The sequence below is a fragment of the Onychostoma macrolepis genome, chromosome 17 (genome assembly GCF_012432095.1).
Source record: "Onychostoma macrolepis isolate SWU-2019 chromosome 17, ASM1243209v1, whole genome shotgun sequence".
Lineage (NCBI taxonomy): Eukaryota > Metazoa > Chordata > Actinopteri > Cypriniformes > Cyprinidae > Onychostoma > Onychostoma macrolepis.
Genome location: NC_081171.1, coordinates 17,970,620 through 17,983,787, shown reverse-complemented (window position 1 = coordinate 17,983,787; position 13,168 = coordinate 17,970,620). Strand labels below are relative to the sequence as shown.

General features: G+C 36.1%; 1 protein-coding gene across 2 annotated transcripts; it reads left to right on the top strand.

Annotated features, from left to right (window-relative positions):
- Positions 1 to 3,157: 3,157 nt before the first annotated feature.
- Positions 3,158 to 11,615, top strand: vsx2 (visual system homeobox 2). 2 transcript variants are annotated; one of them, XM_058749310.1, is made up of 5 exons: positions 3,158 to 4,711; positions 5,069 to 5,153; positions 5,919 to 6,042; positions 9,265 to 9,445; positions 10,434 to 11,615. In XM_058749310.1, the coding sequence occupies exons 1-5, from the start codon at positions 4,285 to 4,287 to the stop codon at positions 10,805 to 10,807; spliced, it is 1,191 nt and encodes a 396-aa protein (XP_058605293.1). In that variant the 5' UTR covers positions 3,158 to 4,284; the 3' UTR covers positions 10,808 to 11,615. The 2 variants fall into 2 exon arrangements, with proteins under 2 accessions (XP_058605293.1, XP_058605294.1); XM_058749311.1 differs by having other exon boundaries at positions 10,497 to 11,614.
- Positions 11,616 to 13,168: the final 1,553 nt, after the last annotated feature.

Genomic DNA, 13,168 nt, shown 5'->3' with positions numbered 1-13,168 from the left:
CTTAACTTTTACAAATATTTGATTTTGCTTTGTAAAAAGGACATTCTGGGTTCAATACAAGTTAAGCTCAGTCGACATAATAGTGATTACCACAAAAAAAAACATTTTTTGGCAAAAACTGAGGTTACGCTGATGCAATGGAAGTGAATGAGGCCAACATTTAGAGGATATAAAAATTGAAATGTAAAGCACCTACAGTAATTCTTTAGGTAAAACTTGTTTATTATTTAAGTTGTCTTGGCATTTTTACTGTTGCTTTAGGATTTATGGCATTTAAGTTTTGTTGTTTTTTTTAAAGAAAAGGAGGGATGGTAAATTGCAATCACAAGCACTTGCCATTGAGCTTAACTTGTATCGAACCTGCAATATTTCTTTAAACATAACTACCTTTCAAAGGCTTTTTTAAAATGTTTTTGAAGGAAGTCTCTTATCCTGATCAATACTATAGTAGTATGTTGTAAAATATTCTTACAATTTAAACAAAGTTTTCCATGTTAATGTATTTCAAAATATAATTTATTCCTTTGATGTCAAAGCTGAATACTGCTTAACATTTTTATGGAAACTGATGTATTTTTTTAGGATTATTTGATGAATAGAGGGTTCAAAAGGACAGTGTTTATTTGGAATAGAAATCTTTTGTGACATTATAAATGTCTTTACTGTCACTTTTGATCAATTTGCGTCATCACTGAATAAAAGTATTGATTTCTTTAAAAAAAAAAAAAAATTTTGAACGGTATACCAGAAATGATCACTTAACTGTATTGCATTTATTAATATATATTCTGTTAGGTCTTGTTCAAAAATGTTTCCCTATGATTGCCCCATAAAAACACATTACAAACTAAGATATGTCACGAAACGTGAGGGGAAGCAATAAGTATCTTCAGGCACAGTATTGATTGTTTTCATGTTAAAAATGAATGATTGTAATAAAGGTCACGTTAATACAATTAATGCTAAACAATAGCCAGTAAGATATCAGAGGTTCTGGATGAAGGGGAACATGAGCGGGGCTTTGGGGGTTTAGTTAGGAGACACTCCTTTATGCTGCTGCAGACTGTGTGTGTGTGTGTGTGCTTGGTGTACAAAAACAAAATGCAACATTAAAAACAATTCATCACTTCCAATACATTGCAAATACAGAATTATGACCAGAAGAGCACAAGTGATTCTTCATTTAGATTGCCTGGCATGAGAAGATCAAGCACCAGCAATCTGTGTAGGGGCCGGACTAATGCAATACAATGTTCCTATAATACAGCCCCATCCCAAAGCTCATTACCTTGTGGTGACCTTCCAGCAGCGAAAGTTCTTTGTAAAGACAAATAGCAGTCAAGCATTTCAATATAAGAGAGGTGTTTATTTGTATTCATCACATTATACTGTCGTTGTTACAAGTTTGGACAAACTCTCATTTTAGCAGCTTTGAAAAAGTACACAAGGGTTGCGTCCCATATTTTTGGTAGAGGTCAAGGCAGCGGTGTAATTTGCCATCCATCTGTTTGACTATCGCAATCGCTTTTTCAGTATCTCAACTGCTTACTTTGCGTTTGTGTGGCGGATTTCACTTAAAATAAGTAGGCAATAGGCCCACAAGAGACTGAATATTCGGAGAGAGGGGTAGGGGGACAAATTTTGCAACAGCTGTTTGCCTTTTAATCTGCCACCATCAGATCTTCCAGTCTTTGATAGGCCACCCAATCTACACGAATGACTGAACTAAATCTTTCCTTAATCTACAGCCTTATTAGTTTGTCCTCCTATGCATGTAAATCAGGATGCAGTCATTTTCATATGTAGATGGATTATTAAAAGCCATGGAGGGAGAGTGTTTTTTTTATTATTATTCCTTTCACAATAAACAACAAAGCCTGGCAAAGATTACAGCAGAAGCGGTGGCTACGAGAGGGCAGGAAGCAGTTTGTAATTGACAGGCTGCTTTGACAGAGCGCGAGCCTTGTGAATAGATGGGTTTATCTAGACCGGGTGATGTGTCATTAGCATATCTTGATAACATTGATTTCTTCATTACCCTTAATGAAATTTCCACTTAATGGCTTCTAATTAGTTTCAACTGGTGCCTATGTAATTGCAGCTGTAATATTTTGTTCAGCGGCGCGGGGTTTAATGCTTTGAGGCGACGTGGCCGGAAACTCTTGCGTGAAGTTTTATTCTCTCGCACGCATTTGTTGTCTAAATTTGCAGATCAGTCGTTTGCTATATTCCTATATGTGATTAAACTTTACTTTTGTGTTGCTGCCAGTTTTGATGATCATCTCATGTAATTGCCATGGAGCCAGGCCAACAAAGAATTAGCATGGATGGGTAATTGAATAATGTCCCATAAGGCCACAAATCACATGGTTTTTCTGTGTTTTAAGCTGTTCAAACAGGATTACGGTGCACCTTTATTAGTAAAATTGGGGGTATGGTTATTATCAGGCCACTTCAGCACGATAAAACATCTCGAAGTCTTGGGTGTAGCTATTAATTAGCCAGAAAAGCCACAGATCAGGCGCTGTCTCGCGGGAGCGCGCGCTCGGGTCTGACGTTCTGCTGGTGTGGTATGAATCATGACGTTTATTTATGCATCAGCACATGGCACTTTGATAAGATTGGTGTTATCTCTGTCTCCATCAACGGCTCGCTGCTCATTTCCATAAATTATCTCCCAGTAATTATCTGTCCAGATGTCCAAATTGTGCCACAAATTATCTGCAAAACGAATCAAAATCCCACTGTAATTTAGTAATAGCTGATTAGACCTCGGTGTATTAAAGAAACTTGGATGTAATTAGAATAAGCTATATTTTGCAGTCTGTTCAAATGGGTACAAATATGCAACAGTTCTTCCGAAAGTGGAAGAATAACGTAAATGTAACGTAGGGCCTACCTTGACTTTCCCACATGAATGGCCTTTACCCTTTTAAATTAAACATAGAAACAACTCTTAGTATTATTGTAAACTAATAAAATTGGACACCGACAAATCTTGATGGCCCTCTGCTTCCAGGCTTGACCAAGATTAATTAAGGATTTTACGGTGATGCGATTATGACAAATACACCCGTTTTTCGTTTTCTTATATTTATTTATTTATTGTTGTTTTTGTTTTTGTTGTTGTTGTTGTTTTTTTTGGGGGGGGGTCTAATTAAAAAGCTGAAACTTTGCCACTATATCATAAAATAAACAGTAAAGCAATTTTGTCTTACAACTTTGTAATTATTATAATTTGAAAATTCAATATTGTAGCCTTTTTCCTTTTTTACTATAGAAAGATCAAACGGAATGCCACTTATAAACGTTGTCAAAATCATTTGTAAATATTCTCAAAACTTGACACGTTTTTTTCTTTTTTATTATCTCAGACATCATGACCCATTTATATTCATTATTTAGAGTCTTGCACTTATGAACGAAGCCTTTTATTTTAAGCCTTAAAAAGAGTTTTAGCTTTTGCAAAAGATAAATAGCCTATAGCGATAAGAATTAGCCTATAAATCCTGACCGTTTCTAGTCTGTCTGCTGAACCCTTCAACATCCAACAGAAATTAGCAAAGCAATCTATTTCAGTGACAAACTTTCTCAAAACATTATAAAATGACTAATTTGTCAGTTTTGCCTGTTTATAGGCCTACTTTTTTTTGTTGTTGTTGTTGTTTATTTGGTTTATCAGGCGATGCTGCCTCACAATAATTTTGTAAATCCTATTCTATATATAATCTGACATTGCTGACGACATACATGCGTGCTGTATGGTTCCAGATGTCCTTTTCTATTACAGACATTTTCATAATTTCCTTTATTTTACCATGTAGACATGCACGCAAAAAAAAAAAAAAAAAAAGATTCCTAAAGTCGTTTATAATAGACCTTGCACAAAAAAAAAAAAAAAAATTTTAGTATCAACGATTATTATTATTATTGCTATTATTACTTAAATTGAGTGGCCTACATTTAATTCGAAATTTAATTTCGAAGTGATCTCATTTTATTTGCTAATTTTGGTTAAATGTCTGATTAACACATAATTGTAAGCAAAATGTGATGTGAATGAAATGACATGATGCATAAAAAACAGGGAGAGCAGCATCCTGTATCCTCTGGAATTCTAAATCACTTACTCGCCGCTGATTGGCTGTTGAGTTTTGACCCTTGTTGGGATGGACCTGTTGGATAAAAGGAGAATTTCTAGAGGGATCATGCGTATTGCGCCGTGGATGCCTGTGCACAAGGGACCGACTCGTATGTGAAGAAGGGAATAGTCTCAGAGGCACCATGACAGGAAAGGATGGGGCTGTTTTGTCGGAAAGTTTGAACAAATCAAAATCAGCGTGTGCCGCTGAGAACGGGAGAAATAACAATCCACATCTGTCAAAGAGCAGCAGCACACATCCGCCCAAATGCACGGGCTTCGGCATCCAGGAGATTCTGGGACTAAATAAGGAGCCGTCCTCGGCTCCGCGGAGCACACTGGACTCGTTCCCTGCCGGGGCGCACCTTCTAGCCAGCAGGTCGATGCTCGGTCCAGCTGGTGTTGGTGTTGGTGTTGGGGTCGGGATGGGATTAATTGGCCCTGGAGGTATTCCATCGTTCTACAGCCAGCCGGCGTTTCTTGAGGTGCTGTCAGACGCGCAGAACGTCCATCTGCAGCCGCTCAACAGGACAGTGGGACCGCTGGAAACGAACCAGTCCGCCAGCTCAGGTAGCCTATACAGGCCTGCGAAAATCATGTTTCAATTTCTCGGAAATCGAAATTCAATTTCTCGTTGTTTTAGTGCACTGTCATTTTTGTTAACTGAGGGGGAGAAGGCCTTATAATAAACATCTAAGGCTACATTTTATAGCCTACTATACTTGTTGCGATTCTTGTAAATATTATCTAGATGGAAATCCAACCTGTTGCCTGTTTTATTTCAATTGTATTATTTATGATAAATTGTTATAATTTTCCTCCAAACACTATGTGATCGTCAAAAATGTGCTTTTAAAATTAAAGGGCTATAACTGTTGCAAAACATAATGTTTCACATTCTGAATAACATTTCTCCCGATGTTACAGATTCAGAGGACGTCTCTTCAAGTGAAAGGAAAGTATCAAAATCTTCACTGAGCCAGAGCAAGAAGAGAAAAAAGAGACGACACAGGTAGGCTTAACGCTAGCCTAAAATTAATGTGAAATGACAGTAAAAACGACAGTAATCTACAGGATTATTTTATTAAGTATCCGAAACAACAAAAGGAACGCGTAAAATTATTCTAGTCCTCTCAAACGTTTGCCTCGATGGTTTGGCAATCATGGCCAGCTTGAAATCAACTGGAAAATAACATCTGAGGAACAGACGAACTGCGGCAAGGATGCCCAAGATCCCTGTCCCGTTTTAAAAGAGCTAATTATGGATATTTTTTTCGTAATGAGTTAATTAAAGATTCGTAGGTTTTAAAGGCAGTCAAAATATAGACCTATCGTGTTTTAATAATAATAGGCTAATAATAATAATAATAACAACAACAACAACTATAATAATAGCAATGTCGTTTTTCTAATTTGTATTTTTATATTGTATTTATATTAAGAGCCATTTGGATTATATTGTATAGGGAAAAAATGGTTAAAATATAAAATAATGGTTAAAATATAAATAAACATTATACATTAATACATCAATAGCTATGTAATATTTCAGCATATGTTCAGTTCTACAAAATAAAAAAATTAAATGAAATAATAAGAATAAAATGAAAATAATAAAATTAAAAACACACAATTGTATTTATATTTTAAAAACGTAGTAGGCTACTGGCCTCGACATTTGTGGATGGTCCACACGATTTGACTAACGAAATACAGTTTATGCGTGATGTTTCTAATATTGATTTCCTAAGACAATTGAATGTTCATCTTTTTGTAGAACAATATTTACATCTTACCAGCTGGAAGAACTGGAGAAGGCATTTAACGAGGCTCATTATCCGGATGTGTACGCCAGAGAAATGCTGGCCATGAAAACCGAGCTGCCCGAGGACAGGATACAGGTAGGGAGCGAATACTGAACTATTTACACTCGCCTTTTGAATGAAATGAGAATATAAGAGAACGGCAATGTGCTCTCTTCGACCACTCTTTTTTATTTATTAAATAAAAAGCCTACACGAATAATTTCGCTGTATGCTCCTGCATTCAGTGATCTTTTCTTCTGGCTATTTGACGAGTCTTGTTGTTACTATTGTAGGCCTACAAAATAAAGTTCAAATATTCTTGGTCTTTATTGTATTTTGCTTTTACATTAAGACTTGCCCTGTAAAATTCCTCGAATTACGTCAGCTTTTTCTGTCTTTGTTTCTTTCGTGTTTTATTTTTTAAGCAAAATGCTTCGGTGGGTTTCCTGTTTTTATAGCCTGTGACTAACTAGGCTGTTATCAGCGTGTTGTTTTAAATTATTTAATTGAATTGGCCTATTTAGAATAAAAATTAGGAAATCGAACAAGAATAAAATTATTTTTTTAAGGATGCAATAAAACATCCATTTTGTGTTAAAAGCTAGATCTCTCTGAGCCTAATATGACAGACGAAAAAATGATGCCACATCGGAACTCACTCCTGTATCTTATGTTACACGCTGTAAAAATGCAGCACCAGTTGAGGTTTCTCACAGATGCCTTCGGAGAACATCTCAGTGCCTCACATATGCTCAGGCAGCCTACTCAAGAAACTTTGAAGTGCCTCAAAACATTTCCTCTATATACCGCGTGGCCCATGCATTGTTGGTGAATCAGTTCGTGCCGGAACTTGTTGGTTCCTGGAGAACTGACAAAGGGCGCCTATATTCTTAGGTGTCAGTGTGGTCGTCTGAGGAAATGGTGCAAATAAAGGAAATGTGTTGCGTGGGTTAACTAGTGGTTTGTGGTGTAATGGTTAGTCGTTATTTTCTTGATGTCAGCTGCAGAAGGTGAATATCAGGTGAATAGGCTACCAGAGGTGCGAATTACGAGAATGAGAGCCCTCTTAATTAGTCCATGTCGCTAATTATGGATTGTTAGATAAGTAAAAAAAAAAAATTCATAACCTACGTAGCCTAAATGTTACAACAATGTTATTAAACGTTTCAGTTATAACAAAAGTTAGCTTTTTGTCAAAGCGAGAAGAGCGATCACATCTTTACCCTGCTCGCGAGTTTCTTTGCGATTAGTTTCCTGAGTTCAGTCGATAAACTAGGACAAATAGCATCATGTCCCACTTTATTATAAATAGACATAGGCCATATCCAAAATAACTTTGTCTTATAGCCTATAACAGATGTAGCCTATCATCTGTAATCGAGCCAAATTACAAATTTGCGCTGCGAGACGAACCTAAAGAGCGCATAGAAATTAGCTAGTGGCCTACCTTTAATAGCCAATTTAATGTAATGATTTGGAAGACGTTTAATAAAAAAAAAAAAAATATATATATATATATAGCCTAAATAAATTTAAAAAAGCCAAAATTCCTTTTAAACGCCCTAAAAGTCATTGTACAGTTCACACACTGACTATATCGATGAAGTGCAGCATCTCGGACAGATAATATCTCATCAGCCTCAGTTGGATGTGAAACAATTTGCTCTCTGAGTTTATGTGTGTGTGTGTGTGTGTGTGTGAGAGAGTGAGAGAGGCAGGCGCTAACGACCTAATCAAGCAATCAAGGCGGAAGGAGATTACTGTGTGACCTGAACCATCCATCTGCTGGCACGCCTTTTAATTTCCTTCTCATTACGGTGCCTCTCGGTGAATAAATAATAAGGAAATAAATAAATAATTCTATTTCAATCCAAAGTAAAATTAACATCTAATTTTCTCATCGAGTGTAATTAGTTAAATGAGAAAAGCTTGCCGTGTTCCAGGGGAAGGGATGTGGCGAGATGTGGGGAGTTCAAATGAAATAACTACATTGAATTTATTAGCACGGGTCAATGGCGCTGCTCTCTTGGGTCCTGCTCGTTTAATTTCCCGTGATATTTGCCCGCCTGTCCACCATCGATTGGGCTCGAAATTAACTTATTTTTCAATCAGCTTGTGCGTGCCCTTGGGGTCGTCTCTCATCGCTGTCTTCACCCGCTTTCTTTTGAGCGCCCGATAACCAATTTCTCCTCAAAAAGTATCTTGCATGAAATGAGGGCTATCATCATCGGCATTACCAGAAAAGATTGGAAAATGGTTTTGATAATTTCTTATCCAATGTCTGGCCTCTCTGGACCCGGGAGCCCCTCCTCCTCTCATCCGTCAGCTCTGCTAGCAGCTAGAATTAGAGAAGGGCAAGTGCTGGTTAAGCGCCGAGAGGAGAGGAGAGGACCGCGGCGCGTTCATGACAGAACTCAACCGCAGGCGTCGCGTCGTTTAGCTGAAATCGACACTATAGCGCCTGCCTGCTTAAACTGTTCGCTCGATTTTACAACAGGACTACATATGACTCCAATGAGCCAATGAAAGGTGATAGGCAGCTTTGAGATATCATTGGTTAAGAATAAAAAAAAAAAAAAAAAAAGAGTAGGTCTATCTTTTCATTGGCACACATTGAAAAGATGTAAATTACATAGGCTATGTGACCCTGGACCAGTCATAAGGGTCCGTTTTTTGAATAAATAAGCTTTCCATTGATGTATGGTTTGTTATGATATGACAATATTTGGCTGAGATACAACTATTTGAAAATCTGGAATCTGAGGGTGCAAAAAATCTAAATAGCATATTGAGAAAATTGCCTTTAAAGTTGTCCAAATGAAGTTCTTAGCAATGCATATTACTAAACAAAAAATAAGTTTTGATATATTTGTGGTAGGAAATTTACTAAATATCTTAATGGAAAATGATCTTTTAATATCCTAATGATTTTTGGCATAAAAGAAAAAGCGATCATTTTGACCCATACAATGTTGGCTATTGCTACAAATACAGCCGTGCTACTTATAACTGGTTTTGTGGTCCAGGGTCACATATTTGCAGGTTGCTAACTGTTTGTTCAATTATCTTTTCCAGACTAATTAAAAGTGTTACTTCATTCAAAACTGAAAATGATGCCATTATTTACCCACTTTCATGTTGTTCCAAACCTGTATGATTATCTTCCTTCAGTGAAACACACACAGTGTTAGATAGATTGATAGCCTCACTCTCCTCACTGCATCTTTTCCTTACGAAAGTGAGTCTGTCATTAAGATATCTCAGAAGGGCTATTTGACCATCTTTACCAATATGCAAATCACATTTCATTGTGGACAGGTTTGGTTCCAAAATCGGAGGGCCAAGTGGAGAAAGCGGGAGAAGTGCTGGGGTCGTAGCAGCGTGATGGCTGAATACGGGCTCTACGGTGCCATGGTGCGTCACTCCATCCCTCTGCCTGAGTCCATACTGAAGTCTGCTAAAGATGGCGTCATGGACTCCTGTGCTCCCTGGCTTCTAGGTATGCCAGAAGATATTAAGATTTATTATTATTATTATTATTATTATTTAAAGAACAAATTGATCTTTATTCACCATCATCATAACTACAATTTTTTTAAAATTGAAAATGATATATTTTTCATTAAATGGCAAGAATGTTTTCATAAAGACTCCTCTCTAAATCTGGACTTTTATAATAATTTACAGCCTTGTTTATACTCTAAATACTGTATTTCATTTGTCACCCAGCACTGCTCAGTTTCAACAAGTTATATGAATGAACACTGCATGGCTTACTTTATATCATATCTCTACGATGCAAAATTGCCTAACCAGTACAAGCTTATTTTCAATTTAAACATGCTGTAAATTAAGCGATCTGATTACATTTACAATAATGTTCTCAGTTGAACATTTAAATGTTATATTTTATGCAGCAGATATCTTACAGAAATGTTTTAAATAGCATTTTACCACTTTTTAGAGCAATAATTATCTGTATTACAATAACATAAGAACCAGAAAGTAAAAAAGGTTTAGTCATATAATTAAATTGCTACTTAAATAAATAAATTACTTAATTATATACTTATTATTGTATGTTGTTTTATTTATCTGTGTATTTGTAGTTAGTTAATACAGTATTTTTTTTTTTTTTTGTCTTTTCCTGGCAGTTGTTTTGCTCTTGACTTTGAGTTTGTTTGTTTTGCTACAACCCCCCTTTTGTTCTTTAAAATAAAATATTAAAAATAAATAATCATAAATCTTTAACCAATCATATTTCACAACTGACTATCACCTCTCATTGGATATCTATAAATAAATAAATAAATAACAAGGAATTTACTTACATGATTAAATTATAATAAACTATAAAAAGAATATTGTATTTTTAATGTATTCATCTTTTATTTATCTATTTATTTTTGATGCAGTTCATGACTCTCATGGCCCAGATTAGTCATATTTTGTTACTAAATCTAAAATCTGTCTCTTGCTATTTCCAGTTCAAGATGGTTTTCCTACCACCAGCTGCTTTTCTAAACACGAATACCCACCATTCTTTGCAGGGATGCACAAGAAGTCCTTGGAGACTGCTGCAGTCCAATCAAATGAGAAGACAGATGTCACTCAGAAACCGACCAATCCCAAGCCGGATGAAGCCGCCGAGGCTGAGGAAAGGAGGACAGAGTCACCCATGTCCAAAGAGGAACTGAGGGAGAACAGTATTGCTGCTCTCAGGGCAAAAGCACAGGAGCACAGTGCCAAAGTGCTGGGAACGGTTTCCTCCGAGAGACTAGAGCACAAAATGGAGACGTCGGTGACAGAGGAGAAGTCCAGTGAACAGTTAGACACAAAAGAAGAGGAAAAGAGTTCTTAGATTATGCACTGTAATTCATCCTTCATAATGCCAGAAAACATAGGCTTGGTGTGAAAATATCTGGGCTTTTTTTTTATCTTCCTCATATTCCTGCACTGATCCCATGACAGCACTGGACTTTTGATTGATTCTCAATGTTCCTCTGCATTTTATTTCACATTAGCAAGGTCAAAACCATTTAGAAATTTTCAGTATTTCGATAGAAGCATCAGTCCATCATGCCAGTGATTAATAGCTTTTTTCTTTCTTTCTAATAAAGGCCTACAAAAATTCCAGCCATAAAAATTCTATGAATAAGTATAGGGACCCTTCATCATGTTGGCAGCCTCCTCAGTGCTGTTTTGCAAAATAGCTCAATTGAATAAATCCATAAATGTTTGGATATTTATGATCTAATTTCAGTATTAAGTAATATTGTCACCAGAAAATTATTGGTCAAGAACTCCAACTGAGCTTTGAAAGAACCGAATTTAAGTGCTTTTCATTTTAATTTTGTACAGTACCCCTTCTTTAAAGTTTCAGTGGTAAAAAGTTGTAATAGAGTGTATTGCTGTATATATTGTAAATTAAAATAGCCTGCTACAGTATTGTTTGAACTATACATTAATGTACTGTAGTCTTATGTGCTTTTTTTCGTAACGTAAAATGTAATACAAATTATTAAAAAAAAAAAGAGATGAACAATACTAACCTGTTTTACATCAGGTGTGTTTTAATTAAATCAGAAGTGAAGGAGAACATAGAATGCATCGGTTTGTTTAAGGTATGATTTTATAGCATATAGACACATAGAGCTGTTGGGTGTCCCGAGTTCGAATCCCGTCTTGATGACCTTTCCCGATCCCCCCCCCCCCTCTCTTCATTTCAAATACAGTACACCAAAAATAAATCTTTACAAACAGTAATTCAAATCCAAACTTGCATTAAAATCTTTTGCAATGCACTGAAAACAAACAATTTTTTACTCAGAAATTGCTAATGAATTTCAGTAACAATTACAAAGAAATAGCAAATAACATTGAATTAAACTATAATTTGGAAGCAAAAAATATTAAAAAGTATTTTCTTGTAAAAAGTATGTTATTCACAACAAATAATTTGTAAATGTTTTTTTTTTATAGTGTGTTTCGGGCTATGGAGCCTGAGTAACAATCGTTTGTATGTCACCGAAACAGTTGTGTGTCACTGAGCGTAATCCGACGCAGTTGAGAGGCCTCAATCTGGGCAGATTAAACAGCAGGAGCGATGCAGAACAGACATATGGGAGAGAGCAGGAAAACAGCCCTAGATAAGGTGCTCTCACTGAGGCTATAGTTCTCCTGAATAAATACCCTTTACCCTTCGTGTATTCACATATTCTATCTATATCTATCTATCTATCTATCTATCTATGTTTAAAAGCACTGATATTTTAAATGTAAAAGGCTCAGGATTACAATCATTCTGTCTCATATTAGCAGTCTTGGATGCCTTACAATTTAAAAATCCTCACATAACAGGATAGAGAAAAGCATGGTAATTATCTTACAACTGTACATAATGAAATATTAGCCATTAAAATGTCCATGTTAAACCTAATGAATAAAAATATATAGGTCTCCCTCTGACTAATCTGTAAATTGTGAAATCAATCAGGATTTGTGCTGATTAGAAGCGTCCAAAAGGATGTTGCACGCTCTCTCTATTTCATCTGGGTTGTTGATCCTTTCCATGCCCTTATTATCAAGGCCTGTCAACAGATTATTGATACACACTGTTAATTCAATCCTAATTTAATTTACTTAGTGTCTGCGTAATTAATTAGTTGACATCTGGGGTGATAAGGCTAGGCTTACGTGGCAGCAGAATATACCGTATCTCTATCCTCTTTCCTGACATCTCTGTCACCCAGTGATCCTGTCAGGCATATTAGCCTTTTACATTTCCCTATATTGCTCTAGACATGGTTTAATAAATGAAATGTTGTTTAAACCTCAAATGGATTCCATGCTTTAATGACATAAAGCATGTTTCAATCAACACTCATTATTCAGACATTTGTTTTTATGTAGAAAGATTACCAGTTTCTTTGTTTCAGACTTATCAGAGATCAGGCTTCAGGAACCCTCTCTAAGAGGAATCCTGAATTAAAGTAAAGTACTTTCTAATCCCACAATGTCACTAATGGTAGCCATTAGAGGCCTGACTGAGAGACGAACCGGACTTTATCTGTGATCGGAGTTAAGATCATTTATCTTAGTGGCAAATCCGTGATGATCACCAAGCTGCTGTGCCGTTAAGTAAGGCAAGTAATTAGAATATCTGACAAATGTGTAAAATGAGAAAGGATATTCCCTTTGATAGTATGCATGTAAAATACAT

Bases quoted from the DNA above. Each gene is read 5' to 3' on its own strand.
- vsx2 (XM_058749310.1), top strand. From the start codon at position 4,285: ATGACAGGAAAGGATGGGGCTGTTTTGTCGGAAAGTTTGAACAAATCA. The intron at 6,043-9,264 runs GTAGGGAGCGAA...CATTGTGGACAG, and splicing joins TGCCCGAGGACAGGATACAG to GTTTGGTTCCAAAATCGGAG. The intron at 9,446-10,433 runs GTATGCCAGAAG...TGCTATTTCCAG, and splicing joins CTGTGCTCCCTGGCTTCTAG to TTCAAGATGGTTTTCCTACC.